The sequence below is a fragment of the Mchenga conophoros genome, linkage group LG9 (assembly GCF_057382185.1).
Source record: "Mchenga conophoros isolate Kocher_MC1m ecotype Shallow Benthic linkage group LG9, M_conophoros_male_GT1.1, whole genome shotgun sequence".
In the NCBI taxonomy this organism is placed as follows: Eukaryota; Metazoa; Chordata; class Actinopteri; order Cichliformes; family Cichlidae; genus Mchenga; species Mchenga conophoros.
In genome coordinates this window covers 12,665,306-12,690,966 of record NC_140534.1, presented here as the reverse complement: position 1 = coordinate 12,690,966, position 25,661 = coordinate 12,665,306, and the positions used below count along the sequence as shown (strand labels likewise).

Below are 25,661 nucleotides of genomic sequence, written 5' to 3'. Positions count from 1 at the left end.
TTAACAGGTACTTTGTTGCGTTGAAGGTGGGTAAACTGAAACACAGCGGTACCTTGTGTTTGTGTCTGACTGAACTCTAATGAAGTCTGCGTGGCTCGGAGCTTTCCCTTCATCGCTCCAGACTGAGATGCTGCCACACTCTCTGGGCCTTGAGAGCTTAGGGTTTCAACAAACATGGGGGTCATTACTGTGCTCCTGAAGCGCCAATTGGAATCGATCACATAGTCCTATAGAGTGAAATGAAAACATGATATTCACAAATCAGGCTTCTTAGTAACAAGCAAATAAAAAAAAACCCAAAACAGATAAAGTTGTTTCTTCTTCTTCTTTTCTGTAAATGAATCCAAGAAACACAAAAGCTGACCTGGAAGGTGCACTCGGACAGCGGATACTCAAACATGTTTCGTTTAAAGTCCGGACTCTGGCTCGTCATTTCCAGAAGCAGATTGGTGGCCAGGCTTAAAAAGCACCTCTCTATTTTGCAGGAGTACAGAGAACGGAGCACCATCAACATTCGCTCGAGGGTCGCAGTGGGGAGGCGCTTCTCCTGACTCCAGAAGTTACAAACATACAGCCTGAAAAGACGGAACGAGGAGTACACAACATCAGAAGAGTCGACAAAAGATGAAATAAATTTAAAAAATACAAATATCCACTGTGGAAAGTATCTCATTATATTAGCATGGGGATAAAAAAGTCATATTGGGTGCTTACTGAAGGCCTTGATTTTCTTCTGACAAACCCTGAAGCAGTGTTTCTTTAGCAGCATTGAGAATTTCCAGTGAGGTGTTGTCTTCCATGCTTTCATCATCGCTGGAAGAAAAATAACATGTCACATGAATAAAACGGTCAGACGATCCTACTGAAAAAAGACTGTACAAAGGCATTATGTGGGTCGAATCTGAAAACACTAATTTTTTATTTAACCTTTATTTAACCAGGAATGTCCCGTTGAGATCAAAAACCTCTTTTTCAAGGGAGTCCTGGCCAAGAGGCAGCACATTTCCAAACAAATAAATACCAATAAGGCAAACAAAAAATAGTAAACTATGATCTGGTTGAGGCTGGAAGCCAAAAAGCCTCACCCATAGTTGTCCTGGATCCACATTAGGATGTCGTACATCCGCTCTCTGCAGACTGGAGAAGGATGAGAGACGAAAGCCGTAACAGAGCCCAGCAGCTCTTGAAGCTCCACCGGCGTCAGACGGGAAATAATCTTGTGGATGATATCGAGGCATGCTCTCTGCCGTGCCTCATCCCTGGAAAGAGAAATGTGGAGGAACATGGTTCAGCACCTCTTAATTTACACTTTTAATTTTGTAAGATTTATTTTTGGCTTTTATTATTTTTATAACAAGAAAGAAGGGACAGAGAACAGGGAGAATGGCACACAGGACGGGTGGAGCTGAACCCAGGCATATAGATCACCTGCTAACCCACCCCACATTTATAGTTATTTAATTGATCACAAACTAAATTTAAAAAAATGCCCTGAATGTCAAATTCCCATTGATTCCGTATGGTTAATGCTTCCATCACCATTAAAGGATTTTACTTGCGCTAACACACATTCAAATGTTTGGCCCTGTTGGCGTGTATAAAAAAAGAAAACTCCACCGCAGAGGCCCAATAGGGTTCTGTGATCATTTCTGACATTTTTGCAATGATGATGGTGGATATGATAATAAAAAAAGAGAACTAAACAGAGAGGCAGCAAGGAAGAACTCGCCTATGGTTCATCATCTGAATGAAGCCGGTGATCTTCAGCTGCAGGAAGATGTCTGGAATGACATCAGCACGGCTCAGAACGCACTCCAAGCAGTTAGTCTTTAAGACGCCGTGCAGCTTTGGCAGGAGGAAGAACACATAATTCACAAACCTGAAAAATACAAAGAAAATAATGAAGACCAAAGCTTGGAAGGTAGCTTGATAATTACATTTAGAAAATTATACTAAAATAAATAAATAAATAAATTCGCACTGTAAACTTACCGATCCATAAATGGAGGAAAATGCTTGGAGACTTTGTTCAAACAAATAATGAACTTGTCATCCAGGTCTTTTTTCTTCAGATTTGTTATCTTACTTGTAGCAAGACTGAGAAGTTCTTGATGTTGCTAAGCAATAAAAACATTAAAAAATTAAGTCATACTTGTGAGGGAAAAACAACAATTCTTGCAATAAAACTGAAAAAGGGATTTCAGTGATTTGAGAAGGATAACATAAGATAAACACTTAGACTCGTCAAAATAAATCTAACATGTGGTCGAGGCATAAATGAACCGAAACTAGAGAAAGTTCATACCTCGCCCATATCAGTCATGCTCTTCAGGATGAGGCCGATAATTTCAGCAGCAGCCGAGTAGACTTCTTTATATCTTACATAGGACACGTTGGTGGTGAGAGACTGAATGTACCTGAAGGAGAAAAAAAGAAAGAGGACACCATACAGAAATCATATTTTTGCAGCACAGCAGTACATGAGCTACAACACACATATATACATGTGACTATAATGTCAGTGGCATAGTAGCTCATCTGGATCGCGATCCTTTTCACACATTACTGCTCGACAAATGTAACCCTGACCTTGAGCACAATTTGGTGAAGAACCATTATAACCTGTGATTGCTGTGAACTGTGGAAAGATCCAGGAGGATTTGCCAAAAATACACCAAAGTCTGCCTTTCGCTTCCTGCTTGCTGATTTCAACTTTGATTTCAACTTGCATCTTCCAACTTGCAACTTTTACCTCTCATATTCAATTCCGCACGACGCATCGTAGGCAGGGAGGTTGTTTGCCAAGATGATTCCCAGCAGCTGAAGCCCGACAGAGTTGTCTTTGCTGTTAGCGTCAGTGCCACAAAATCGCTCGTATATTAGACTGAGAAGGCAAGAAAAGAGAGAAAGCCAAGGACCACAGATCAGTTTCATTTTGTTAAAAACAAACAAAAAAACATGCAAGAAAAAAAAATTTACATTTATAATTTATGTTAATATGTTTGAGACCGTACAACATTTGTAATTCAAATAAACAAAAGGATAAAATAATGCAGCATTTTTCCTACTTTTTATAACAACATAAGACATAATTAGAGTCGACAACAGACAACTTTACTCAGGAACAACTCATCAGAAAGTGTTTATTCCTAAAGATTTCATTCTCTGTTCAGCACACCAGTGTTTATAACACATGGGGCGATCGTGGCTCAAGAGTTGGGCGTTCGTCTTGTAATCGGAAGGTTGCCGGTTCGAGCCCCGGCTCCGACAGTCTCGGTCGTTGTGTCCTTGGGCAAGACACTTCACCTGTTGCCTACTGGTGGTGGTCAGAGGGCCCGGTGGCGCCAGTGTCCAGCAGCCTCGCCTCTGTCAGTGCCCCCAGGGTGGCTGTGGCTACAATGTAGCTTGCCATCACCAGTGTGTGAATGTGTGTGTGACTGGTTGTGTAAAGCACTTTGGGGTCCTTAGGGACTAGTAAAGCGCTATACAAATACAGGCCATTTACCATGTTGGTAATTAAATGCAGATTTTTGATGTACAAAATAAGATGCCAGCAGCTTAAATATTGGTGACTGTTAAGTTTATCTGGACTTGATGTGATCTTGTGTGAGCACTACCTGTAAGGCACATGCAGACAGTCTTTCCAGCACTCTACCAGAGTGCGGATGATCTCCAGGTTGTGGCGGAAAACGGGCCTCTTAGAGTGAAAGCAGTGCTTCATCAGGAACTCCAGCAGCCGGTTGGCAAGGACTTCATCTCTGGGGTTACCCTTAGATTAAAAAAAAGAGAAGTTATCAATGATAAACTTTTATTATAAGAAATGTATCATATCATAGCAGATAACAAATGAGTAAAATACAATTTATGACTCTCCGTAGCGTTTTAACAAAAATAAATAAATAAATTAACTGAATCGCAGCTGATTTGGTGCCACGTTTTCACATTCATAAATTGAACTATGACAAACTTTGGGTGTAGCCAGGCTTGTCCAGGATAGCACCGTAACCACCACATCCACCACCATAAAATGGATCCCCACTCCTCCAGTGTTTCCAGAGACAACAAGCTGTAGAAGTGGCCCAAGCCAGTACTTGGCATAAGGCCGAAACACCTGGAGAAAAAAAAAGAAAAAAGAAAATGAGTCGTACAACCTATTTTATTAACTAATTTCTATATTTGAAAGAATTAACTGAGGGACATCCACCTCCTCTGTGTTGATGATCAGCTTAGAGATGAAGAGTCGAATGTTCAGAGGTGTTGATGGATTTGCCAGTTTTCCATGTAGGAATTTCATCCATGGAGGAAGCTCACTGGGCACATTTCCCTGTTTTACAGAGCATTTGACACAAACTCCTCAGTAGTCATCATACATTCATAATATTCATTACAGAGATTAATTAGAGAGTTGTAATTACATGAAAATTTTTAGGATTTGAAGTAAACGTCAGACTTACTTAATCCTGTTATAAATAATGAAAACCTGCCGTACTTTGGCACTGACCTGTTCAGTTTTGGGGGTTATGTTGTTCCTTTGCATGTGCCCAATAAGAGCAGTCATGGTCGTCATGCATTCATGCTGGTTTAGCTCATCCATTTCTAGATCAACCATTGCATCCTGGGACGGGCTCATCTCCTCTGTCTCCTAGATTTACAAACACGTTAGCAAACCTTCTTGATAACCATGAAACCAGAGCCATTTTGAAACAGCAAATGACTTATCCTTAACACTGGTTTCCATTGGGGCTTTCAAAAATGTTCAACTGGTTATACAATAGTCATTTTAAACTCCTGTGTTCTCATTTTAAAAGACAGAAAAAACTAACTCTTTTTGCAACAGCCCGCTTTTCTCCTTCTGGGTTTTGGGAACTGAAGGAAAAGCTTTGGACTCCTGTGGAAAAGTCAAACTGGCTCATCTCCTCGCTCAGGCTGCTGTCAGCCATGTATGACTGGGAGGACAGATAGACTGGAGCTTCTGTGGAAACCACAAATAAATCACAGAAACACACACCGTCAAGCTGCAGTAAGATACATTTATACGTCTGTGACAAACAGAAACACTTCTTACCTCCATTCTCTTCATTTACTTCTTTTCGAATCATAACGTATTTCTTTTTCCTCTCAAGCGGGACCTGCAATGTTTAAAAAAAATAAATTAATAAACCATGACTAAAACTAGCAGAAAAAACAAACAAACAACAACACATACCTCAATTTCAATTGGAAAGTTGTAGGTCCTTTCAACATCAATAATGTTTTCAAGAATAAACTGATTCTGGAACAAAAGAAAACACCATCAGTAAGGTCCTGTGAAGTCACTAACAGTAAACTTTTTACCACTTTATATGAATTACAGAGTATCACAAGTAACAGTGTTTAAATGTCACCACTAGATGTCAGTAGAATGCAGATTATGGTCAACTGAGTTTTGTTTTCTTGCTCCTCCTAATTTAAGCACATATTCCCTGCTAAAGGATCATGTGCGACAGGACAAACATGTTTTAGTCAGCCAGCAGGGATCAAAAGCACAAGCTGGAGTGTTTCTGTTTAATTCTAAATTTATCAGCATGCATCACTTTGTTGAAAGACACAATTACACACAGTGTGAGCACAATATCCAATTTTTCTATTAAATAAACTAAAAAAAAGTAGTTTGTACTGCATTGTACTAAACTAGGCCGTCTGAGAGATGTTGGTGTATTTATACAAACGAAGCACTACCTTCTCAGGTTTCTCACTGAAGAGGAAGCCATGGTAGAATTTGGGCTCGCTGAAGCTGCAGCTGATGACGGCGATGGCGCAGTTGTACGAAGTGCAGTGATAGCGTCTCCGGAGTTCAAGGAGCTGAGTCTCACCAGCCATGTTCTCAGTGAAGGCTTCAAAACACGACCTAATTGAAATAAAATGTATGTAATCATATATCACGAATGAATCACTTATTCATGAAATAAAAATGGAATTTAAGTGACCAAAGCGTTGGAGAGGCCTACTTGATCAAAGTCTTGGACATCTCGTTTCCCTCAGTTTTCTCAGAGCGACAGTAGGCTTGATTAATGCGGGACTCTTTTGAGTAAACCTCTTCTTTGGGAAGCCGTGAATACAAAAGCTCCATCAGCTTGTAGCAGCCATTCTTCTTCAGCAATTGGACCTCAAAGGCTGTCTCGCTTGACTGAAAGTGAGAAATGAATGATCATAGTTCAGGTTAAATAATAACAATGATACAAAAACAGAATGGGACAGAGTTTCTCGTCTTTCATTTGACAGGCAGTGGCCAGCACAACAACACAGGCATGTCAACAAATAAAAAGATGCACTAAATGGAATAAAACTGGGTTCATGCTTGATCAGAGTGACTCTTACAGAGGTGACAGAAAACCTTTCATGTCCAGTTGAATTAGCTCTGAATGCTGAATGTGTGCTCTGCTGCTAGACTCATGTCAGAAATTTGAAGATGAGGAACATTTCCTCTGGTTAACTGAGAAGAAATTGGGGAGACTGACAGAACATGAGACTCTCAGTAAAGCACTCGCTTTACTGAGAGCCAATCCCATAGCAGGCACTCCTAATGTGACCTATACTGATCGTATTCTAACACTTTTAGGGAGGATTCTGCAACGTGATAACTGATGCCATCATCAACATCAATGCTGACAGCAATGTTCCTGCCAGCATTCCTGCCAAAATTAGCGGGGACTTCAGATTTTTCAGTTATTGTCCACAATTTACATCAGTGAAGAAAAATATCCAGTTAACTAGATCACTGTTAACAGTGTTCAGAGGCAAACCTTGGTGAATCGACTGAGCAGGAAAGAAATTATGTCAAAGACGTTTGTGATGAAGAAGTCATTCAGGGCCTTGGCGCTGCAGTGAGAGGCCAGAGGCAGCAGAACTCTCTCCATCATGGCCTGCAGCATGGAGCTCATCGGCACGTCACCTTGTTGAATCACCCCGTAAACTGTACACAGCAGCTGGAGCTGCCGCTCAACGCTTGCCCTAAACAGACATTGGCAAAAACATTGCACATAATGAAAGCAACTCATACAACTACATCTCCTTGTAGTGGAACAGTAAAGATCTATAGAGTCACTGCTGTAATGTGGCTCTAACAAATTAAAAACTTTTGCCTACCGCTTGGCAGTTCTTTGGAAACAGGTTTGGAACTGGTCCTCCATGATGTGTTTTGTGTCTCGACACAAAATTCCCGCAAGTAGTTTGAGCAGGAGTGGGCTCTGAGAAAGCTCCAGGGCGTCCAGGAACTAAGAGATGGAAGATGTAGAGCTGATAGCTGCAATGGTCTAAATCAACAACCTCCAAAGCAAATTGTCAGTAAAACCATCCATCCATCCATCTCCTTATATATATATATATATCTCCTCATGTATAACCAATCTTTTGTAGTCAGATCAAAGGGTATTTCACGCAGGCACGCACACTACTACTACTTTCTAAATCCCACTGTTTACCTTTCGGACACAGTCCATGTAGTTGTTGCGATGAAGGGAGCCCTTAGCAAACTCATCAGACTGCATGGGGAAATGTGAAGCCACCAGGGTGTCGAGCGCTACCTGCAGCTCAGCTAGTGGCTCTTCTGGGAGTGTTGTGAAGAAGGGCAACACCAGCAGAGCCTGGCTCTGAAAAATTGATTGAGTTCAGCATAAAGTTTCACCGACTAGAAAATAACTTAATACATAAAACTGTCCCGTAACTTAAATAAAATCTGTTACTACCTTGAGATTCAGCGGCAGATTCATGTCAACCAGCAGCACAGTGAAAGTGGAAAACACCTGTCTGAATGCTTCATGTTTTATATCGGAGCAGACAGAGGAGTCAATCTGTTCAGAGAGAGAAATTCAATAAAATGAACTAAAATGAAAAGAAACACCAATATATCTGCACTATTACTATTACAAAGGTCTTAACATATTTTCACAGTTTTAGTTTATGGCTTTTTAGCAGGGGGCAGACAGCAGTAATTTGATCCTCCTGATACCTGCAGAAGCTTGGAGAGCAGCAGGAGGATGGCAGTTTTGCTCTCTGGGGTGGAAGAATCTCCCTCCCACCATGACTGCAGGCTCATCCATCGTTTTAGCACCTCTTCAACCAGCTGCTTCCCCTGAGTCTTCCTCACCGATCGTTCTTTAAAGCTGTGGTCCAGCATGCCATTCAGCAACACGCTCACCTGAACACCAGGAAATAAAAATAAAGTTTGTAATGAGAAAACAAGAAGTTATCCGTCTTCAGATGCCCGTGGTTACAGTTTTATCGTAAACTAACTAAAAATGACAAGTACCATGCTGGGGTTTTGGGAAGAAGCTTTCATCAGGCGTGGCACTGTTGTGTTCAGACTTCTCAGCAGCTCAGTGTTGATGGTCGCCTGAAAAAGGCTGTAGAAGTACTCGCCATGCGAGAAGCTCAGGAAGTTGTGGCTGTGACTTCCAGACACGGGCACAGAAAGCATGATGGTGTTCAAGAGCAAATCTACCAACTGCTCGCTCTGCAAAGAAATAGCAATAATGCACAATGTTAGAAAGCACTGTTACCTCAAACACTAGTTACCTTCACAGCAACACTGCTCAAAATGGGAATCTTATCAGTCCCAGTTTGCTTTTTAGTTCAGTGACTTGATGTTTCACTAACACCAGATTGAGCAGCAACACTGACCTGCTGACTGAGAGAAAACGCAAGCTGAAGCAGACCATCTGCAACCCTCCTGGTGTTTACGTCTAAGGATGGAAGTGCCTTCCTTTCTTCTCCTGGTGCTATGCCTTTATACACCGTCATTAGAAGCTGGGATCCAAGTTTTTTGCCATAAGATGAATCCTTAAGGAACACAAAAAAAGATCTTACGGCAGTGCATTCAGTAGAGATGATGCAGTACGTGTTATAAATAAATAATAAAATATCCAGGCAACCTTACTTTGATTTAATGTTCATACCTGGCTGTGCAGGATGGAGCTGAGGAAGCCGGCTTTGTGAATTTGCTTACAGGAAGACAGAACCATTTCCATCTGGTCATGGTGGCTGAGAGTGCTGGAATGGTACAGGTCTACGTTGCACAAGCCCTCTACACTACAGTGTTCATTAAAGAAATTTAGGAGGAAAAAACCAAAACATTAGTGGTTTTGATAATTGCACCAGTGCTGCAGAGTCAAATTAAAGCCCTACGTATCTTTCTTTAACAAATAAGAGAACTCAACCTTTTACATGAGATTTTTGTCCTCAAGCTGCTTTCCAGACGACTGCAGTAAGGTGAGGCCAGCAGTGCTTTCAGTAGAGGAACACACACTTCTGGTAGGTTCTTCATTACCTCCACATCTGCCATGTTGAAGCCTACAGCGGACGGCTCGCAAACCACCATCGCAGTCAGCTCGAAAAAAACTGAGCATAAAAACTCTTGTTCCAGAGACTATGAATAAAAATAAGGACATGATGAGTAAAACTTTGAAATGGAAGAATCAGCACCAAGTTACTTATTGTCAGTTCTTGTAATTCAGCGATACCTTCCAAAGCTCCTTGTCTCCTTTGGCAAGAATCATTGTGGTGAACTCCAGCAGGCGGACAATGATGGTGCATTTGCTGTAGTTGTACTGCTCCACCTCTCTTGGGCTGAAGTGTGAGGTCTTCTCACCAAGTGGGAAACAGCTCTCTGCTGCTACCAGTTCATGAGTTGCCAGCTCCGTCAGAAAGAAATGCAGAGCTTTCAGAAACCTCGATTTGTCTTTTGAGCCTTGAACATCAAATAAGCAGAGATTAATTGGAATCACTGGAATCTACCAAACTGATGTAGAATTCATTTGATAATGTTACGCAGAGCAGTGAACTTGGAGAAACTTTGGCACAAATATAGACTTACTTAGAATGTACTGAGGCTTGATAATGTGTAGGCTGATGAAAGTGTTGTAGCAGTCCAGAACAGCCAGCAGGAGGTCCAGCCACTGCAGCGTGGCTCGGACACTGAAAGGGCTCGTCAGGTCCCTGAGTGTTGGTTGGGAGAGGAGACCTCCGCCCTCAAACTGTGACATCAGAAAGTCTGTGCCATGATCCTTCAGCATGCCATCCACCCACTGAGGTGGGGATTTCTTCCCTAAGTCACACACATTCGGGAATTTACTGACATGTTTGGCAGAAGTTCATTTAGAGTAGCAGGGTAGTTATTATGCTAAACTGTAAATCTCAATTAATTGTTTTTAAGTGGGTTTTCTTTTTTTAATTTGCATGTGCCCATTTTAAATTTTCAGGTCACCTTTGCAAAAATTAAACTGTTGGTTCTCACCTGGGAGGAGGGGGATAAACTCATACAGGAGCTCCATGCATTTATGGCGACACTCAGTCTGAGGGCGGCCACATTGCTCCAAGAGCCATGAAACCACATCTGAGAGGCACAGCTTCTCATCGGGCGGAAAGCCTCTGAAAAAAGAGCAAGAAAGAAAGAACGATATTTAAACTGCTTGAAATGTGCTAATTTTTATCCTTAATTTTTTCAGCGTTCTTTTGTTTTCATATGGAGACGAGTGGCAATGTTAGGTCACAATGTGATATACTGCAAAATTGACATCATTGGACGTATAAATTGAATGCACATTTAATAAAAGCAAAGAAGTAGAAAGGATTTTCATTTTCACCATGGTACCAACCTTGGGATGCGTCTCTTTGCATTGTGGTGATTGAGACTGGGAGCCTTGTGTTTGATTATTCTTTTTAAATGGTCAATGGCACTGCCACACTGCTGTAACGTACCTGAGTATGAGGGAGTTGCAAGAAAAGCATCACAAATCCTAAAAGAAATACCCTTCAACATATTTGACCAAATATAAAAACACACTATACAAACTTTTTTGCATATTTTCTTGAAATATAATTCCTATAAATCAGTTTGTGCAAATTCTGGCATAAATAAATTAACAAATGTTACAAAGCAGAACACATTAAGGAGTGATTGTCTTACATAATCTGTCTTTAATGAGAGAGGGAGAGGTTGATAATGACATGAAAATCCGAGTGCACAGTCTACAATGCTGATGTGACAATTACCCATAGATCGTTCATCTGAGTGTGCAAGAGCCAGACTTTCGACAAATATGACGAGAACCTCGAAGACAAACTGTTCCACCAATGAATTTTCCTCCCTGGAGAGAGACACAGATGACTGCATTCAGCACAGCATAATATCCCTTATTCAAAGGACCCAGTTAACGGCCATGGTCACAATTTAGAGGGTAAAATGCGAGTAGACAGACAGAATTCCTTTCCACCTGAATTGTCTGTAGATGCTATTGAATGCTAAGGCAGCACCAAGTCTTTTGAAGCCATTGGGGTGGAGAGCCAAGCTGTAGATGCGCTTAAACAAAGACTTCATGTTGGTGGGACTCCTCTCCTGCTGCTTGGGGGTGGTTTGCTTGATAGACCATTTGACAAACTCTTCAATGCAGCGGCCACAGAAGTCTCTGAGAGTGCTGTCCATTGGGTCGACCACGCCGTCCTGAAGAGAGCAAACCATGTGAGGCTTAAACTATTACAGAGAAACAGCTCCTGTGTGACCAATGATGGAAAGGGAATAAAGGGAAAAGACTCAAAAACTGTGTTTAACCTAGAACTGTAGTATTCAAACGCTTACCAGGATGGCCTCAAGAACAGCAACTGTGTCCTGGCTCTCAAACTTCTTGTTATTTGTGAACCAGTGAATGAGCTGCATAACCAGTGGTTCAAACAGCTGTCTGGTTACCTAGCAAAGAAATCCAGAAAGAAAAAAGTCAGGGTCTAAACAAGGCAGTGAGCAAGTGTGCTTAATGTTTAGTTCTGTTTCTTCAATTTTTTTTATTTATTTCTATCACAGCAATTTATAAAGTAGCTTGGATGAGATGTTCTATGTTGCCTGTACAGATCATCCACCACGTCATCTCCATATAGCTGTAAATATGTTGTTCAGCATGATTTATTTATTTAAATGGACAAATCTCAGTTGGTGGCACTCAGCAGGACAGAGCTGGTGTTTGCTACACCTGCCTGTTTAAAGGCGCATGCATTTCTCATTAAACACACACCAAAAATCTTTCTTTGCTCTCATAAAGAATTTGTAATCTTTTAGAAATTCTCTGATTTCTTTAGAGGATTTATTAGCCAACATCTCAATTACCATTAAGACAGTTTGATGGGGAAAAAATACCATACCATAAATGTATATAGCACTTTAAAAAAACGACACATGGCCGACCAAAGTGCTGTAGAGCATAAATATAAAAAATACAATAAGAATAATAAATACAATAAATAAATAACAATAAAACAACAGTGTCAGTTACCCACTGAGTCAAAGGATAGGGAATAAAAATGAGTTTTTAATCTGGATTTAAAAACCAGCACTGATGTAGATTGCTTAACGTGAAGAGGAAGATCATTGCAAAGCTTCAGGGCCACAATAGAGAACGCTCGGTCTCATCTAAGTTTCAGCCGTAATTTAGGGACTGCTCAGCTGACTGGAATGAGCGAGGGGGGACATAGGGCTTCAGCAGATCAGACAATTATACAGGTGCCAGACCATTTAAGGATTTAAAAACCAGTAAAAGGATTTTAAAATAGGAAGCCAGTGTAAGGCGGCCAGAACCAGAGTAATATGGTCAAATTTTCTTTTACCATTTAAAAACATGCCGCAGCATTCTGCACTAGTTGCAGTGCCCTGGCCAACCCCCATTAAAAGGGAGTTGCAGTAATCCAACGTGAGGTTATAAAAGCATGGATGACAGTTTCCAAGTTGCGTCTGGAAAGAAAAGACTTAACCTTTGACAGACATCTGAGGTAATAGAATCAAGATTTCACCACCCCATTTATGTGGCCATCAAAACTAACAGCAGTGTCGACTGTTACCCCAAGATTAGTAACCAAACTTTTCAGGTGAGGGGTACCAGAGGAAAAATTGCTTCTGTTTTACGTTATTAAAATTTTTAAAAATTTAGAGTCATCCATGACTTAGCAATCGCTAAGACAATCAAGCGATTGAAAGGTAGATAAAGCTGGCAATCGTCAGCATATAGATGAAATGAAATACCTGATCAACATCGCAAGCCAGACGTAGTAGGACAGGAAACAGTCGTTTGTGTAGCTTGTACATAGGTGGCAATGTATTCTCTCCTTCAGCCATCTGGGCACTCTTCCCAACCATGTAGACCACCATGCTGTGGAGCAGCTCACAAGCTGCTACCTACATCAAAGACAGGGAGTAATTCTGAGCAAAGTGGATGTTGATAAGTGTGACTCACAGAATTTTCTTTTTTTAAACTCCAAGTGATGGTAAATAGACTGGCAACATAGTGCTTTTCTACTCTGAGCCCTCAAAGCATTTTATACAACTAATTCATTCACCCAATCACACCCATTCACACAAGCACGTTTTCTAAGTTGTTAAGTGCTTACAATCTAACATTCATACACATTCCCACTCCGATGGATGTATCGGAGAGCAACATGGGTGTAGTATCTTGCCATGTTCAAAAACGACTGTTAGAGGACTTACTTTAGTTTGTCTGTCACTTGTGGAAAGAGCCAGCTCACTGATCCGAGGCAAAAATGGGTCGAGGAAGATGACCGGCTTCATGTCCTTGAATGGCACTGCAAAGCTGAGTCTTTTCTCAGTATCCCAAGACACAAATTTCTTCATCATTTCTTCTGAGGAGACCACTAAATGCCAGAGCAGAGGCTTATGGTAACAGAAATACATCACAATAACAAATCGATGTAAAATAGAGTAGAATATTTAAAAAAAAAAAAAACTTTAAAAAGGGTTGGTTTTAGAGATCCTTACCAGTTACAAGGTTTCTATTTAACTTTCCTCCCAAGTGACCGAGTAGCTTCACTACCCTCAGCCTCACCTTGACAAGAGGAGCATCTTCCTACAAACAAAGGTTAATATTAAGTTTTTGGACTCGTTGCTAAATAAAAAGTAGTTCAATGTTATTGATCGTGACTGTTGTGTTTTGCATTTGTACAAAAAATGGAAACACCCAATAACACTGAATTGTGCATTAATCTGGCTGTGTAGTGACTACAACTGATATGGTGGTTGACACATAAATAAAAACAGAAACGTCTTAATTAGGAGTTTTTGTTATAACAATGAGACTTCTCCTTTATTATGAGTATTGCATGAGCAAGTTGCTTCTAATCAATTACCATAGAAAGCTGGTCGGATTTCTTCAGAAGCCTGCTCATCACCCTGCTGTATCCTCTGTCACTTTTTGAAGACAAAGACGATATCACCTCCCAGTTGCTCTCATCTTTGTCTAAAGTAAACAACAACAGATTTACACTTTTTGTTTATGATATGTCCAACTGACCAGCTGTGATTTAGCTCAGCTATCATCCTTCTTACTGTCAGTGGAGGAGGTTTTCAGGTATCCGTCCAGAATAGGAAGGACACTGGTGTAGCAGGGCTGCATCGTCTTCAGAGGAATGTGTGAGGACCAGTCCTCAAGAGCATCTAAGGCTGCGTTGGCCAAAGGAATGTGGCTCAGGCCTAATTTCAGAGCAGTCTAGACCCATTTACAAGTACACACAGACGTATAAGTCTTCAGAATCAGGTAGCACAAATGGTAAAAATTACAATTAATGAAAAGAAAAATTAAACCAGAGCTTTCCCACTTTGGTTGTTTATCCTCTTAGCCCTATCAGGGAAATATAGAAAACTTACTCACACCATTAAACAAGGTGCAAAGGCAAACTGGCTTTTATTAATTCATTTATTTTCATTTTCTTAATAAAAAAGTGGCTCTAAAAGCAGTTTAGAGCCAAAAAAAAGCCAAGCTATTCAATAATTTAGCCATTATTGTTAGCTAGCTAGGCTAACTGTTTAGCTTTTATTATTACATTTATTAATTCAGCATATATTCAATTGTTGACACTAATAACTACTATTTAATAAACATATTCAAAATATTTATCTAAAATTTTCCGATATTTTATAGTAAATAACCATTTTTAGCAACCAATTTACCTGATACATTTTAGCTAACGTTTGCCTGACAGCTAGCTTGCTAAGTACTTTGCTTGTAGTTGCACATACTTGGGCACCTGCTGTTAAATGTCACTGGGTTGAGATTTATACTCAACTGGTTATTTGTTTGTTTTGTAATTAAGCTAGTTCTGAATATTCCTACAGCCTCTCAACTATCACTGCAGCGGAACATTAGTGTACATTAGCGTTTTTGCACAGAAATATATCATTAGAAATATATCATGGAGCAAAAAAAAAAAGAAAAAAAAAAAAAGAATCCCACCTCAAGAGCAGGACAATAGGCCTTGATGTCCAGAGCTACAATGTTGTGGTGCAATGAGAGGACAAAAGTCAAGCAGGATGCCAGGAGCTCATCTTTGTACTGCTTCATTCTGACACACACCTAGCCAGAAAAAAATGTCACATAAATACATAAAAACATACACTTTAAATTCCACAGTACAGCTCTATTTCACTTTATAGTAGCAGAAAGCATGTTTACAACATTCCTGCAAAAGCGCTGTAATGAGAAGCTACCTCTTTTCCAAACTTGGAGAAGAGTGCAAAACAAGCAGTTTTCACCGAGTCACTCTGGGGGGATGTCGAGTTTCTCAGTCCAACTCCCTGTTCAAAGGCAGATATGTATTATATTATGTATTTAATGGAAACACTTACGATGAACAAGCCTCACCGGCTACATAGAATCTTAATGATAAACAAATTTATTCGACTTATAAGACATGATGAAACAACTTGATATTCTTGCTTCATGAGCAGCTGGCAAAATTCATTTTTCAAATATCCCAAAAATAAAAAACCTACCTGGTAGTACTTTATTCTCTTGGCAATTTTCATGGTGACAGAAAGCAGCTTGTAAAAGCCACTGACAAGAGGATTTCTTATGGAGTGGAGGATGAGCTCATGACTTAGGGGATACATCCAAGAGTGAAAATACTCCATGTGTTTATTCAGCAACAACTCACTGTGGAAGCAGGGGAAAAATAGTTTTCACTCCAGTTGTGAAACAAAATATGGGTGGCTGTTTCTTATATTATAATGTGATGTAAACCAGTGTCCAAGGTGGAAGACAGTGGAAACTGGGGCATAAAAAAATGCATAGATCAGCTGTACTTGGCCAAATTCACACTAGTGGGGAAAGCACATATAAAAAGAATCCCACACAGTTCCGCTCCCATGTGGAAAAAGTGGAAAGTTCTGTCTCAGTTACCTGCAGAAGTCCACCAGATTGATAAAGGCGGTGAAGTCTTTGACCTTATTGGGGAGCAGGTGAGCAGTGGGGTCGGACGAGGGCAGGATGTGGGCTGCATCATCTGGAGCCTGGTCAACACAGAGATAAGTGGCAGGTGATGAAGGTCAACCAGCAGAAACGCTTTTGAAAAACTAAATGTGCTCTGTTTAAACTGATGCTAATAAAAATACCCTGTGCATCTGTCAACTCCCATATATGGGTCAATGAAGAAAAATACATAAAAACGTAACATTAGCGTGAGACCCTACCTCCTCTCCTGTTGTTACTTTTTGCACCGACAAGTCCAGTTTTTCCACGATACGCAGAATCGACTTCACCAACTCGTCATACAGGAGACGGCTCAAAGACCCGAGAGCTGCATTCTGACTTTCAAACGCTCCATCCAAAAAACCTGAATCCTGCAGAGGACGGCACAAGTGAGGAAGTGAATGAAATGCGCTGCTTTCCAAATGGCTTTTCATTTATGACATTTTCCAGCCACAAAGCATGTTTTTAACCATTGAGAGCACATAGAACATATGTCAGGATCAACTACACCTGAATATTAAAAACAGTGAACACATGAGGCCTTCAAAGGACGTCTGCATAATTTTAGCTACTGACTTTAAAGACTCCTTGCAGTTTAACAGCAGAACATAGACTTTTCTATAGATATGTAAATGCTGTTTCAAGATTACACAGCTAAATAATATGTAATGTGTAATATGCATTTTAACAGGCAAGTAAGAACATAAATGTACCTTCAACCGATCGCAGTCTAAAAGGTTTTTATACAGAGAAAGGTAGTCGTGACTAGCTGGAACTTTCCACTTCCCAGTGCGAACTTGGGAAGACTCAGAGGAACTGCTCGATGTGTCCTGCAAGATGATGGAGAAATGTACTTTATTAGAACAATAAGGAAATAATTCCACACCAAAAAAGCCTTCAACTTATTACAAACTGTACACATTTGTGTAAAAAGAAAAGTCTGACCTCAGAAAGAGTGAGGGGTTTTGAGCAGACGCGGATCAAGCCTTGGTGAACTGAAAAAGAGGCAAAGATAAGTGTCCTGTCCTCCAGTGAAGCATTTAAACAGCCATGAATAAATAACAGACGTTAATAAAGGGTTAAGGGTGTTTGAAGCAGGTCCAGTGTGCTCATGATCCACTCACCCACAGAGCTAATGAAACTCCATAGAACGGGTCCTTTAGAAGCGATGGCCACAAGCACCTTAAGGATGGACCTGGTGCAAGCAATCTGCATTCTCTCGCTGTACTGAGGAAAGCTGTCGATCTGCACCACAAGGAGGCGCTCTAGCAGTGGTGTATATACCTCTGGAATCTGGGGTCATTGAAACAAACAGGAGATTACAGTCCAACGTTATTTGCTGTTATTTAACTTAACGTCAAAGTAAACTGCAACAGAATATATACCTTGTCCAGGTGAATAAGAACACTGGCTATCGAGTCCAGAAAGCTGGGCAGCTGGTAGAAGCTGTCATCCTCCCCGTCGGACTCTGTCAGGTACATCTGCTTACAGCGCTGAATCAGCTCGGTGTACATCAAGTCTACGTCCTGGGGGCAAACCTTCTTGCATGGCTATAAAAAAAACAAAGAAACAAAAAAGAAACACTCATTTCGAGCCATATTGTGTTGGACTCCATCAGAGTAGCTTTGCATGATTCACAGTTCAAAATAATCCATATCTATCTCACACTGGGCCTCGGTGCACACAAGTCCGTTTTAAGCATACCCTACAACCGGGAACAACTGACTATTTGAAAGCAATGTACAGATCTGTTTTAGTTTACAACAATTCATTCATATGGACAGACTTTATCTACTTGTTACTCAAATGATTTGCATTTACTACAGCTATCACAGGAGACAGACGTACCGCTGCAAAGAATCCATATCCTCGTATGGCAATCGACAGCTCTTTGTATGTCGAGTCCATGGTCTTAATGATGCTGCAGAACTTCTGCATGAAGAACTTCAGCTTGGTTTTATGCTCCTCGATATTGTCAGCCACCAACAATGCAACCTGACAAATAATCACAAAAAGCATCAAAATATTTAGACTCTTAACCTCAGCATGCATGTGCAGAGACATGCCACTGATTTTATTTAGCGTGTATCCAAGGTTAGTCCGGCTGTGCCTTTGCAGCTATGACTTGAAGTGTTTCACCTGTTTGAGGAAGGCCTCAAGTGCATAGTAACTCGTCTTCTTCATTTCCCCATTGATGTGTCCACAGAGTTTGGACATGACTTCAAATAAAGGTTTGTAGTGGTCCATGAGGCAGCTGCTGAATTGGGAGGCATGTCTGGCGAGCAACCTGAGGCCGGCTGTTAAAGAAACAGATCAACGAAAGATTACTTTTTAAAAGTTTTATCATTAGTTTGCCAAGAAATCACAAGACTTACCAAACGTGACTGCATATCGAGTCATGTCCATCTGTATAAAAAAAGATAAAGTTTATAGAAACATAACAAAAATGTTAAATATTGATGAAAATGCACTCTCTGAATTACCTGGGGACTGATTGACTTTAAGGTGTACTGAAAGATTTCCTTGGATGTTGCTGGGTCTGCAAATCAGGAACAATTACAAGTAATAAATAGTTCTTATGAATCTAAGCTGAAACAGGTGAGCACTCACCTTCTTCCATGGTTTTAGTGAAGTTGACCATTAGGGCAGTGATTCCTCTCAGACATCCAGCAACCACTAAAAGCTTGGGTTCCTTTGTTGAAGAGGTCATCTGCAAAAAACAAAGATGAAACCAGCTGGTGCTGTCATGCTCATCAGACAGTCTTTTTTTGTTTTCTTTTAGCCTTTAGTTAATCACAACTTTTCCATCATTCTTCTGTATGAATGCTCCGTACCTGATCTTTCAGTTCTCCTAGGTAAGCCCTGTAGAGTTTGTCTGAGCTGTTGACCATCTCACTGGGATGAACTTCTGCAAGAACTCCCAGCAACTCATAGACTTTTCCAAGGACTATAAAAAAGGTAACAAATAATAATCATAAATGAATAAATTAATCGAAACCCTTTTCATCTTTTTTACTTCCTTTTTTTTTATTAAAGTGGCACTCGCCTGAATCTGGCAGTCTGCTCTTCTCACACAGCTCGCTGTAATATTTGTCAAATATTTTTGTGATTCTAAAGTTTGCAGCAACACTGGAAGCCTTTGTAGTTTGGAGAACCTAATGAGACACATTAACAAGGATGATCTTTAAGAAGAACAAAAGTAAAAGTCCAGTTTTAAATCTTTTAAATTCTAAAGTCCATTAAAGAACAAACATTGCAAGATCACAGGAATTTAAAAATCTGTTTTTAATGGATCTCTTCCTCAGGTCTGAGGGCAGTTCCTGGAGTCTAACTAGAAACCAACCTTAATAAGGAGCTCCAGCACTGGGGTCCTGCATTTGGCTCCTTTGTCTTTTGTGTACACGATGATGCATGTGTCCTTAAAAGGCACAGAATTACCAAAACATTTACACATATAAAAGCAAATCTGTACTAGTAACAGTGCTGATGTAGTTATACCTGTCCTCTCACCGGTCACAGCCCTGTCTTTACCATGTAACACACAATAAAGACATGTAAAAAAAATAAATAAATAATGGAAAAGAATACTTACTCTTATGTCAGTGGCGTAAGTCTTTTCCCAACCTTTGAGCGTTGGTGAGACTTTGTCCAAGAACTTCTCCAAAAAAAACAGGATTTCAATCCGAGTGTCCCGCAGCTGGAAAACAGATATATCAGCCAACAGGAGAACTTAACACTTACTTACATAGTTGTTTACTATAGTTCGAGAAACCCACCTCATCCAAAGCCAGGGACTTCTTGAGGAAGGTAAGCAACCCATAGTCTTCCGAGAACAATAAAGATGTCTGCAGTGCTGGATGCCATAAAAAAAGATAAAAAAAAGACGGATTAAGAAATCTTAGTACTTTTTTCATCTGTGCAATTTTAAATGTTCTGCTACAGACCAACAGAGCAGGTACTGGGACAAACATGGTTGTTAAACTTTGGTAGGATGCTGACAGATGACCAGGGTTTAACATTGCGCTTGTTTTCTAGTAATATTAGCGATCTGTGTTGTGTACTGTTGGAACAAAAGAGTTAAAGCCCCCCCTGAGGAATAAAGAGCAATGGAGGGAATCTGTGGTTGCATCGACATCCTGCAGACTTCTGATCTGTGCTGCAAAACTACTGATTTTTTGTGCTTTTATAACATTTAAAACCGTTATTACTATTATTTCTTCAACAATAAATATTTGCATTTAAGCTGTAATGCACCTTGAAACTTTCCTTATCATCAAAGAATCACGTGTGTTCTTCTTTGTTGTGTTTCGACTGAACGTTACCTCCCACCAGTTTTGGCGGAAGAGCTTGCATCAAATTGATTGATTAAAAAAAGTTATCGATGTTACTAATGAATATTGTCTGCACGACGAACACATCAGTACCATCTAAAAAAAACCCCAAAACCCTTATCTTTCAATAGATTTGACGATGATCTGCAACAGAAGCCCCAGAAAGATAAAATTGCCGTATTGTTAAGGGAGGTTGGGACGGACAGTAAAGCGAGCGTTTAATGGCGTTTTTGTCTTACCGAGTTCATTCTCGGTTGCTGTTACCATGCACTCCTGTACCAGATCACCGATAATATCGTGAGATTTTAAAGCTGCCGCTCTAGTGTCTTCGTCCGAAAGTGATTCGTGAAGTTTCAGAAGCAGCCCTTGGATTCCTCCTGCAGCGCTGCTGTGGGAAGACATAGCTGGAGTGATGGCTTAAACTAGCATTAGCAAAATAGATGTGGATTTATCTGGTAAGCCCGCAAACAGAGAACACGTGTTCTTCTAACTAGCTAAACACTGAACATTTCAGACTGTCAGCACACAGCCATTCAGTCCCAAATCCTTCGCATCAGGAAGAATCACAATAGCATGTAAGCTGCGTGTGTTTCAAAATAAAGGCCCCGAAAATAAAAATGGTACACAGGGTGACCGAGTGTATATTTAATGCCTATAAAGTGACAGGGGTAATATTACACTGTAAACAGACGTTACTATTTCGAGAAGAATTTCACTGTAGTTTCATTTATCTACTTGTGAAATTTTAATTTTGTAAGATTTATTTTGAAGGTCTCTACCGGATCAAACACTACAAATATTTGCACATTAGAAAAGCGACAAAAGTATAAATCTATTCTTTTTTCTATTTTTATTTTCTATTTATATCTACCTTGGAATTAATGCGTTTAATCGTTACTTAGGGTTTACTTTGAGGTAATTACCGGAAACGTACCGATATTATTGTGTCTGCTTTAACGCTACGTCATACGCGAAACACTGACCTCTAGTGGTCATAATATGCTTTACATAATTAACTAGTAAAGAATTTATCTTGAAATACTTTTTTTAAACATTTTTTAATGCTGTTCTGTTTGCTTTGGACTAGACAGAAAACAGAGAAATACATTTCAGGAAAATAACTTATATTCTTAACTTATTAACCTATATTCTTATATCCACAGACCTCAGTCAAACATTCGCATGACTGCTGCAGTTTGACTGAGGAAGAATAAAGTAGTCGTGGTAAGCCAAGCACATGACCACTTTAAGATGACAAAGCAACAAGGTGATATATACCAGTTTTTAAATTGTGTTGATAGGCCACGTAGGCGTGTTTTCTCCTCAATAGTTTCAAGTTCAAGTTCAAGGTTCTTTATTTGTCACATGCATAGTTATACAAGTATAACACACAGTGAAATGTAGCCTGACACGCTCCTCGACATGTGCAAAAATTGGGGGGGGGGTGTAGAGGAAGAACATTATATATATACAGACATATAGTGTATATACACTGGGTGAATGTGCAGTAGTAGCAGCAGCAGTTTCGTAGGTTTACTGTCTAAGGACAGCGCTAGCAAGCACTCTCTGCTTATGACCCCCAAAAAACAAAACAAATAACTGCCCGTTTGTGTTGGTGGAAAAATGCACCATGTCGACCAATCAAAAAATTATATGGCAACATGACATTTGGTAGTTTAGGAAGAGAGGGAGGTTTTAGGAGTGACTGCGAGAGAGAGAGACAGAAAGAAAGAAAGACAGCAGAAAAAGAGAGAGAGCGAGTTTTGAGACGTGAGAGATTTGTGACGTTTGCCGTGTTTGGAGTGTGTAGTGAATGTGTTGTCTTGTGTAGTTAGTGTGTAGTGTTGTGGATAGTTTAGTGTTGTGTGCCAGAACAATGAGGTGACTGCTGTCTCCAGATAGAAACAGGAGCAGTGATACACCTGCTGCTGTCAGACCTGCAGGTATCAGGCTGTGATGTTCTCCTTTAAAGGGGACAAATAATTTTTTGAAGTGGCACAAATAATTTGTGTGGCATGTTATTGATTGCATTAATACAGTAAGTCAAAATGTAAAACTTGACTGTAAATTCAGACACGTGAGGTTGTGCTGAAAAGAATGATACCAAGCAAGGAAAAGTAAAAGTAAATAGTTTTTAAAGGTGAAATGTAGAGGGAAAATCAAAAGTGGACAGACAACATCAAGAATGATACCTCTAAAGAAATCAGTTCTGACTGTACAGAGTTTATAATATAAATAATTAGCATTGAAAATATCTCAAATTTACATTAAAAACACTTACTCAGTAAATATGTGTACCAGAGAACAAATATTGATCATGATTATGTATTCTGGTAAATGTCATGTAAAAGTATTTAGCAGAAGTATCACAGGATTTAAATGGGATCCTCAATTTCACCACTAGAGGGCAGTGAATACCAATGATATTACACCCATCAGTAGTGTGTGTGTGTGTGTGTGTGTGTGTGTGTGTGTGTGTGTGTGTGTGTGTGTGTGTGTGTGTGTGTTGGCAAAAGGCTCATAAAACAACTAGCTTAAGTGGCAACATTCCACATTTTTGAGACACGAGGGTGGGGTTTCTCTTTCTTTTTTTGAAACTGATGTTTGATATTGTTATGGGCCACAGAGGTCACATTGTGCCTGACTGTCTCAAAGGCTCTGTGGGTCTTGTGGTTTGTGATTGGCCCTAGGCAATGCTCTATATCCCAGTGCGATAGAGAGTGACCTGAGAAACTGATTTTTCAATCATCTACTGACGGGGAGCTTAAAACAAGTGAAACAGTAAGAAAAATGTTTTAAAGTTCAGTCCACTGCACAGCATCAGAATATCATTCAACCTCTGTCAGATTAGTTTCCTAAGAATTCTGCTACTGACCAGCTGAGCGACGGCATTAACACTGCACTCTGCATCCATCCAGCCAGTATGACCGTCACTCAGTAACTGACTTACTGTTGACGCGTCAACACCTGCTTAGTTATATAGACCATAACCAGAGTGAAAAATGAACCACAGACAATGTGAGAGTGTTTCATAGTGAGGAGAGCAGGAACCCACACTGGTGACCCTGTTATTATCAAAGTGTCTGTGTCAGCCTGAAGGCTCACTATAGACGTCTAACCTGGTCAGTCACATGTGCTCACATTACATTTGTGTCAAGAGATTAAAAAAAGCTAAGAGCTTATTTTGTTCCTTATCTTTAGCACTCATTGATACGAGTGACAGGATGAAAGAGGGTTGGGTCGAGCCCTTCTTTATGGCCACTGAGTATCAATAAGCACTATTTAAACAATCAATGCTGTAATTTGAAGCTTTTTATTCTTTAACACACATACAGTATTGACACTCAGACCTGGGCTGTTACTGTATTACTTTTATTGTATGTCATACCACGTAACACAGGAGACTCACATCCATACACATGCAGCCAAACACAGACTGATTTCACAGTATTGTGGCTCTTCTAAACCCCAACTGTTGTATTTCCCCACGACAAATTCAGATTTATTGAATATGGACCAACACACAAGTCCCCTTGTCCCCCTTGGGAGTGGACTTGAGGGTTGTTGACCTGTTATTTATCATCTGAGACATCACCTGAGCCAAGGTGTGAAAAAAGGCAATGACTCTCAGGACCATTTGGTAGACCAATCGGCATCCCGCTGCAAGCACAAGTACAGTAATTCATTCAGTCATATGTAATATATAACTGAGGTCGCAAGCGAAGGATATTTTCAGTGCTGATATGCTTTTTTTTCCTCCTGTCCCGTTTTACTGTATACATCGGAAACGTACTCACATCCAAAGTAAGAACGTTTGATTAACAGATGAAAGTAATGTTTGGTTTGTGGGAAATAAAAGCAGGGCTTATTTTATATTGTCAGATAGCTGACTTGATGTGTAAAGATTTTCCAGGGATGTTCATCTAGAGATCTATGATTATTTGTCCTTGTAGGAAATCTCATGAGGGCAAAACAAGTATCCATGACGCAAATGACTCAGCACCTAAGAGCAGTTTGTAAAAATCAAAATGTATCCACCAACAGCCCCATTTCTATTCAGAGTCATTAGATCTAAACAACTATCAAGTTCATGGGGACAATCGACCTTATGGGTAGGCTGTACTAACCCCCCCCTCCAAAAAAAGCAAACAGTTATTACTTTTAAATATATAATTATTATCATCTGGGTACTGATTTTAAAAGTCACCAGGCATTAGTTTAGAAAGCTTGTCCGTGTCCTGCAAGCACAGTTCCCACTCATTCTTCTCCTTTAAAAGGACACAGAGTGGTGTGCCTTTCCCAAAGGAATGTCCCATGTCCAAAAAACGTCCTGATCCAAGAAAAACAAATTGCAAATGGGAAACTAGTGCAAACCGAATGTGTCTGCCATACAGATTTGCTGTAGAAGTACATTTACATAAGCAATCCAGGCGAAGTCAGTGAAATCTTTGCTGCCTGCATGCATGCCTGTATATACACCATATACAGTAATCAGCAAAGGAGTCAATTAACCTATACTCAGTGTTTACTTTATTTTAGAACCAGTGACCTATGAATGGCATTTCAAAAATAGTTTTGTCAGAAAATGTCAAATCGGTTGGAATAGATAGTTTTATTTTCAGAATAAAGGTTTAATCACTCTTGCTTTTCTGAGAGCTTAGCACCAGGCACCTTGTTACATGTTTTGTAACCGCAAAGTGATCATGATGTTAAAATCACCATACTGTTATCATAATGTCCAAACTATTTATCATTTAAAGTCATCACATCACTGGTAAAAAAGTTTCATTTATACACTGTTTACCTTCAATTTAATACTTAACTTACTTCTTCCCAAGGCTTTCTGATAAAAATAGAAGCAAAAATTCAGCGCAGCACCTGAGCCTGAGTCAGGTGAAGTCACTCATTAAATAGACCTCCCCGTCCGGCATCACAGCGCCCCTAGCGGTGGCAGTTTTTATAAAACAAGAATAGAACATATGGTGTTTGAAGTTACGCCTTTATTTTGAAAGGAATGACCGGAAGGTTCAGCCTTCTAGTTTGGTGTGCTTTT

General features: G+C 40.1%; 1 protein-coding gene across 3 annotated transcripts in view; it reads right to left on the bottom strand.

Annotated features, from left to right (window-relative positions):
* Positions 1-21,144, bottom strand: part of prkdc (protein kinase, DNA-activated, catalytic subunit) — a 31,402-nt gene extending 10,258 nt beyond the window's left edge. For 2 of the 3 annotated variants that reach the window (XM_085286506.1, XM_085286507.1), the window contains exons 1-58: positions 20,848-21,144; positions 20,054-20,130; positions 19,870-19,974; positions 19,621-19,695; positions 19,324-19,432; positions 19,112-19,224; positions 18,888-18,987; positions 18,761-18,816; positions 18,653-18,683; positions 18,417-18,574; positions 18,126-18,272; positions 17,663-17,827; positions 17,402-17,570; positions 17,223-17,272; positions 16,991-17,107; positions 16,499-16,648; positions 16,209-16,318; positions 15,803-15,962; positions 15,518-15,604; positions 15,264-15,383; positions 14,360-14,519; positions 14,161-14,270; positions 13,793-13,880; positions 13,505-13,668; positions 13,040-13,192; positions 11,612-11,719; positions 11,250-11,476; positions 11,029-11,123; positions 10,632-10,734; positions 10,271-10,404; positions 9,851-10,081; positions 9,498-9,724; positions 9,195-9,403; positions 8,934-9,066; positions 8,659-8,817; positions 8,288-8,491; positions 7,988-8,176; positions 7,725-7,829; positions 7,461-7,628; positions 7,126-7,253; positions 6,783-6,990; positions 5,988-6,166; positions 5,719-5,887; positions 5,207-5,272; positions 5,066-5,129; positions 4,824-4,972; positions 4,502-4,642; positions 4,205-4,324; positions 3,968-4,111; positions 3,618-3,769; positions 2,753-2,884; positions 2,306-2,417; positions 1,993-2,117; positions 1,730-1,879; positions 1,086-1,259; positions 715-813; positions 365-575; positions 53-227 (exon numbers count right to left, since the gene is read on the bottom strand). In XM_085286506.1, coding sequence (XP_085142632.1) covers positions 53-227; positions 365-575; positions 715-813; positions 1,086-1,259; positions 1,730-1,879; positions 1,993-2,117; positions 2,306-2,417; positions 2,753-2,884; positions 3,618-3,769; positions 3,968-4,111; positions 4,205-4,324; positions 4,502-4,642; positions 4,824-4,972; positions 5,066-5,129; positions 5,207-5,272; positions 5,719-5,887; positions 5,988-6,166; positions 6,783-6,990; positions 7,126-7,253; positions 7,461-7,628; positions 7,725-7,829; positions 7,988-8,176; positions 8,288-8,491; positions 8,659-8,817; positions 8,934-9,066; positions 9,195-9,403; positions 9,498-9,724; positions 9,851-10,081; positions 10,271-10,404; positions 10,632-10,734; positions 11,029-11,123; positions 11,250-11,476; positions 11,612-11,719; positions 13,040-13,192; positions 13,505-13,668; positions 13,793-13,880; positions 14,161-14,270; positions 14,360-14,519; positions 15,264-15,383; positions 15,518-15,604; positions 15,803-15,962; positions 16,209-16,318; positions 16,499-16,648; positions 16,991-17,107; positions 17,223-17,272; positions 17,402-17,570; positions 17,663-17,827; positions 18,126-18,272; positions 18,417-18,574; positions 18,653-18,683; positions 18,761-18,816; positions 18,888-18,987; positions 19,112-19,224; positions 19,324-19,432; positions 19,621-19,695; positions 19,870-19,974; positions 20,054-20,130; positions 20,848-21,010 — 7,927 coding nt within the window. In that variant the 5' untranslated portion in view covers positions 21,011-21,144. Of the gene's footprint in view, positions 1-52; positions 228-364; positions 576-714; positions 814-1,085; positions 1,260-1,729; positions 1,880-1,992; positions 2,118-2,305; positions 2,418-2,752; positions 2,885-3,617; positions 3,770-3,967; positions 4,112-4,204; positions 4,325-4,501; positions 4,643-4,823; positions 4,973-5,065; positions 5,130-5,206; positions 5,273-5,718; positions 5,888-5,987; positions 6,167-6,782; positions 6,991-7,125; positions 7,254-7,460; positions 7,629-7,724; positions 7,830-7,987; positions 8,177-8,287; positions 8,492-8,658; positions 8,818-8,933; positions 9,067-9,194; positions 9,404-9,497; positions 9,725-9,850; positions 10,082-10,270; positions 10,405-10,631; positions 10,735-11,028; positions 11,124-11,249; positions 11,477-11,611; positions 11,720-13,039; positions 13,193-13,504; positions 13,669-13,792; positions 13,881-14,160; positions 14,271-14,359; positions 14,520-14,980; positions 15,158-15,263; positions 15,384-15,517; positions 15,605-15,802; positions 15,963-16,208; positions 16,319-16,498; positions 16,649-16,990; positions 17,108-17,222; positions 17,273-17,401; positions 17,571-17,662; positions 17,828-18,125; positions 18,273-18,416; positions 18,575-18,652; positions 18,684-18,760; positions 18,817-18,887; positions 18,988-19,111; positions 19,225-19,323; positions 19,433-19,620; positions 19,696-19,869; positions 19,975-20,053; positions 20,131-20,847 lie in introns of those variants that run through there. The other variant, XM_085286508.1, reaches the window with a different exon arrangement.
* Positions 21,145-25,661: the final 4,517 nt, after the last annotated feature.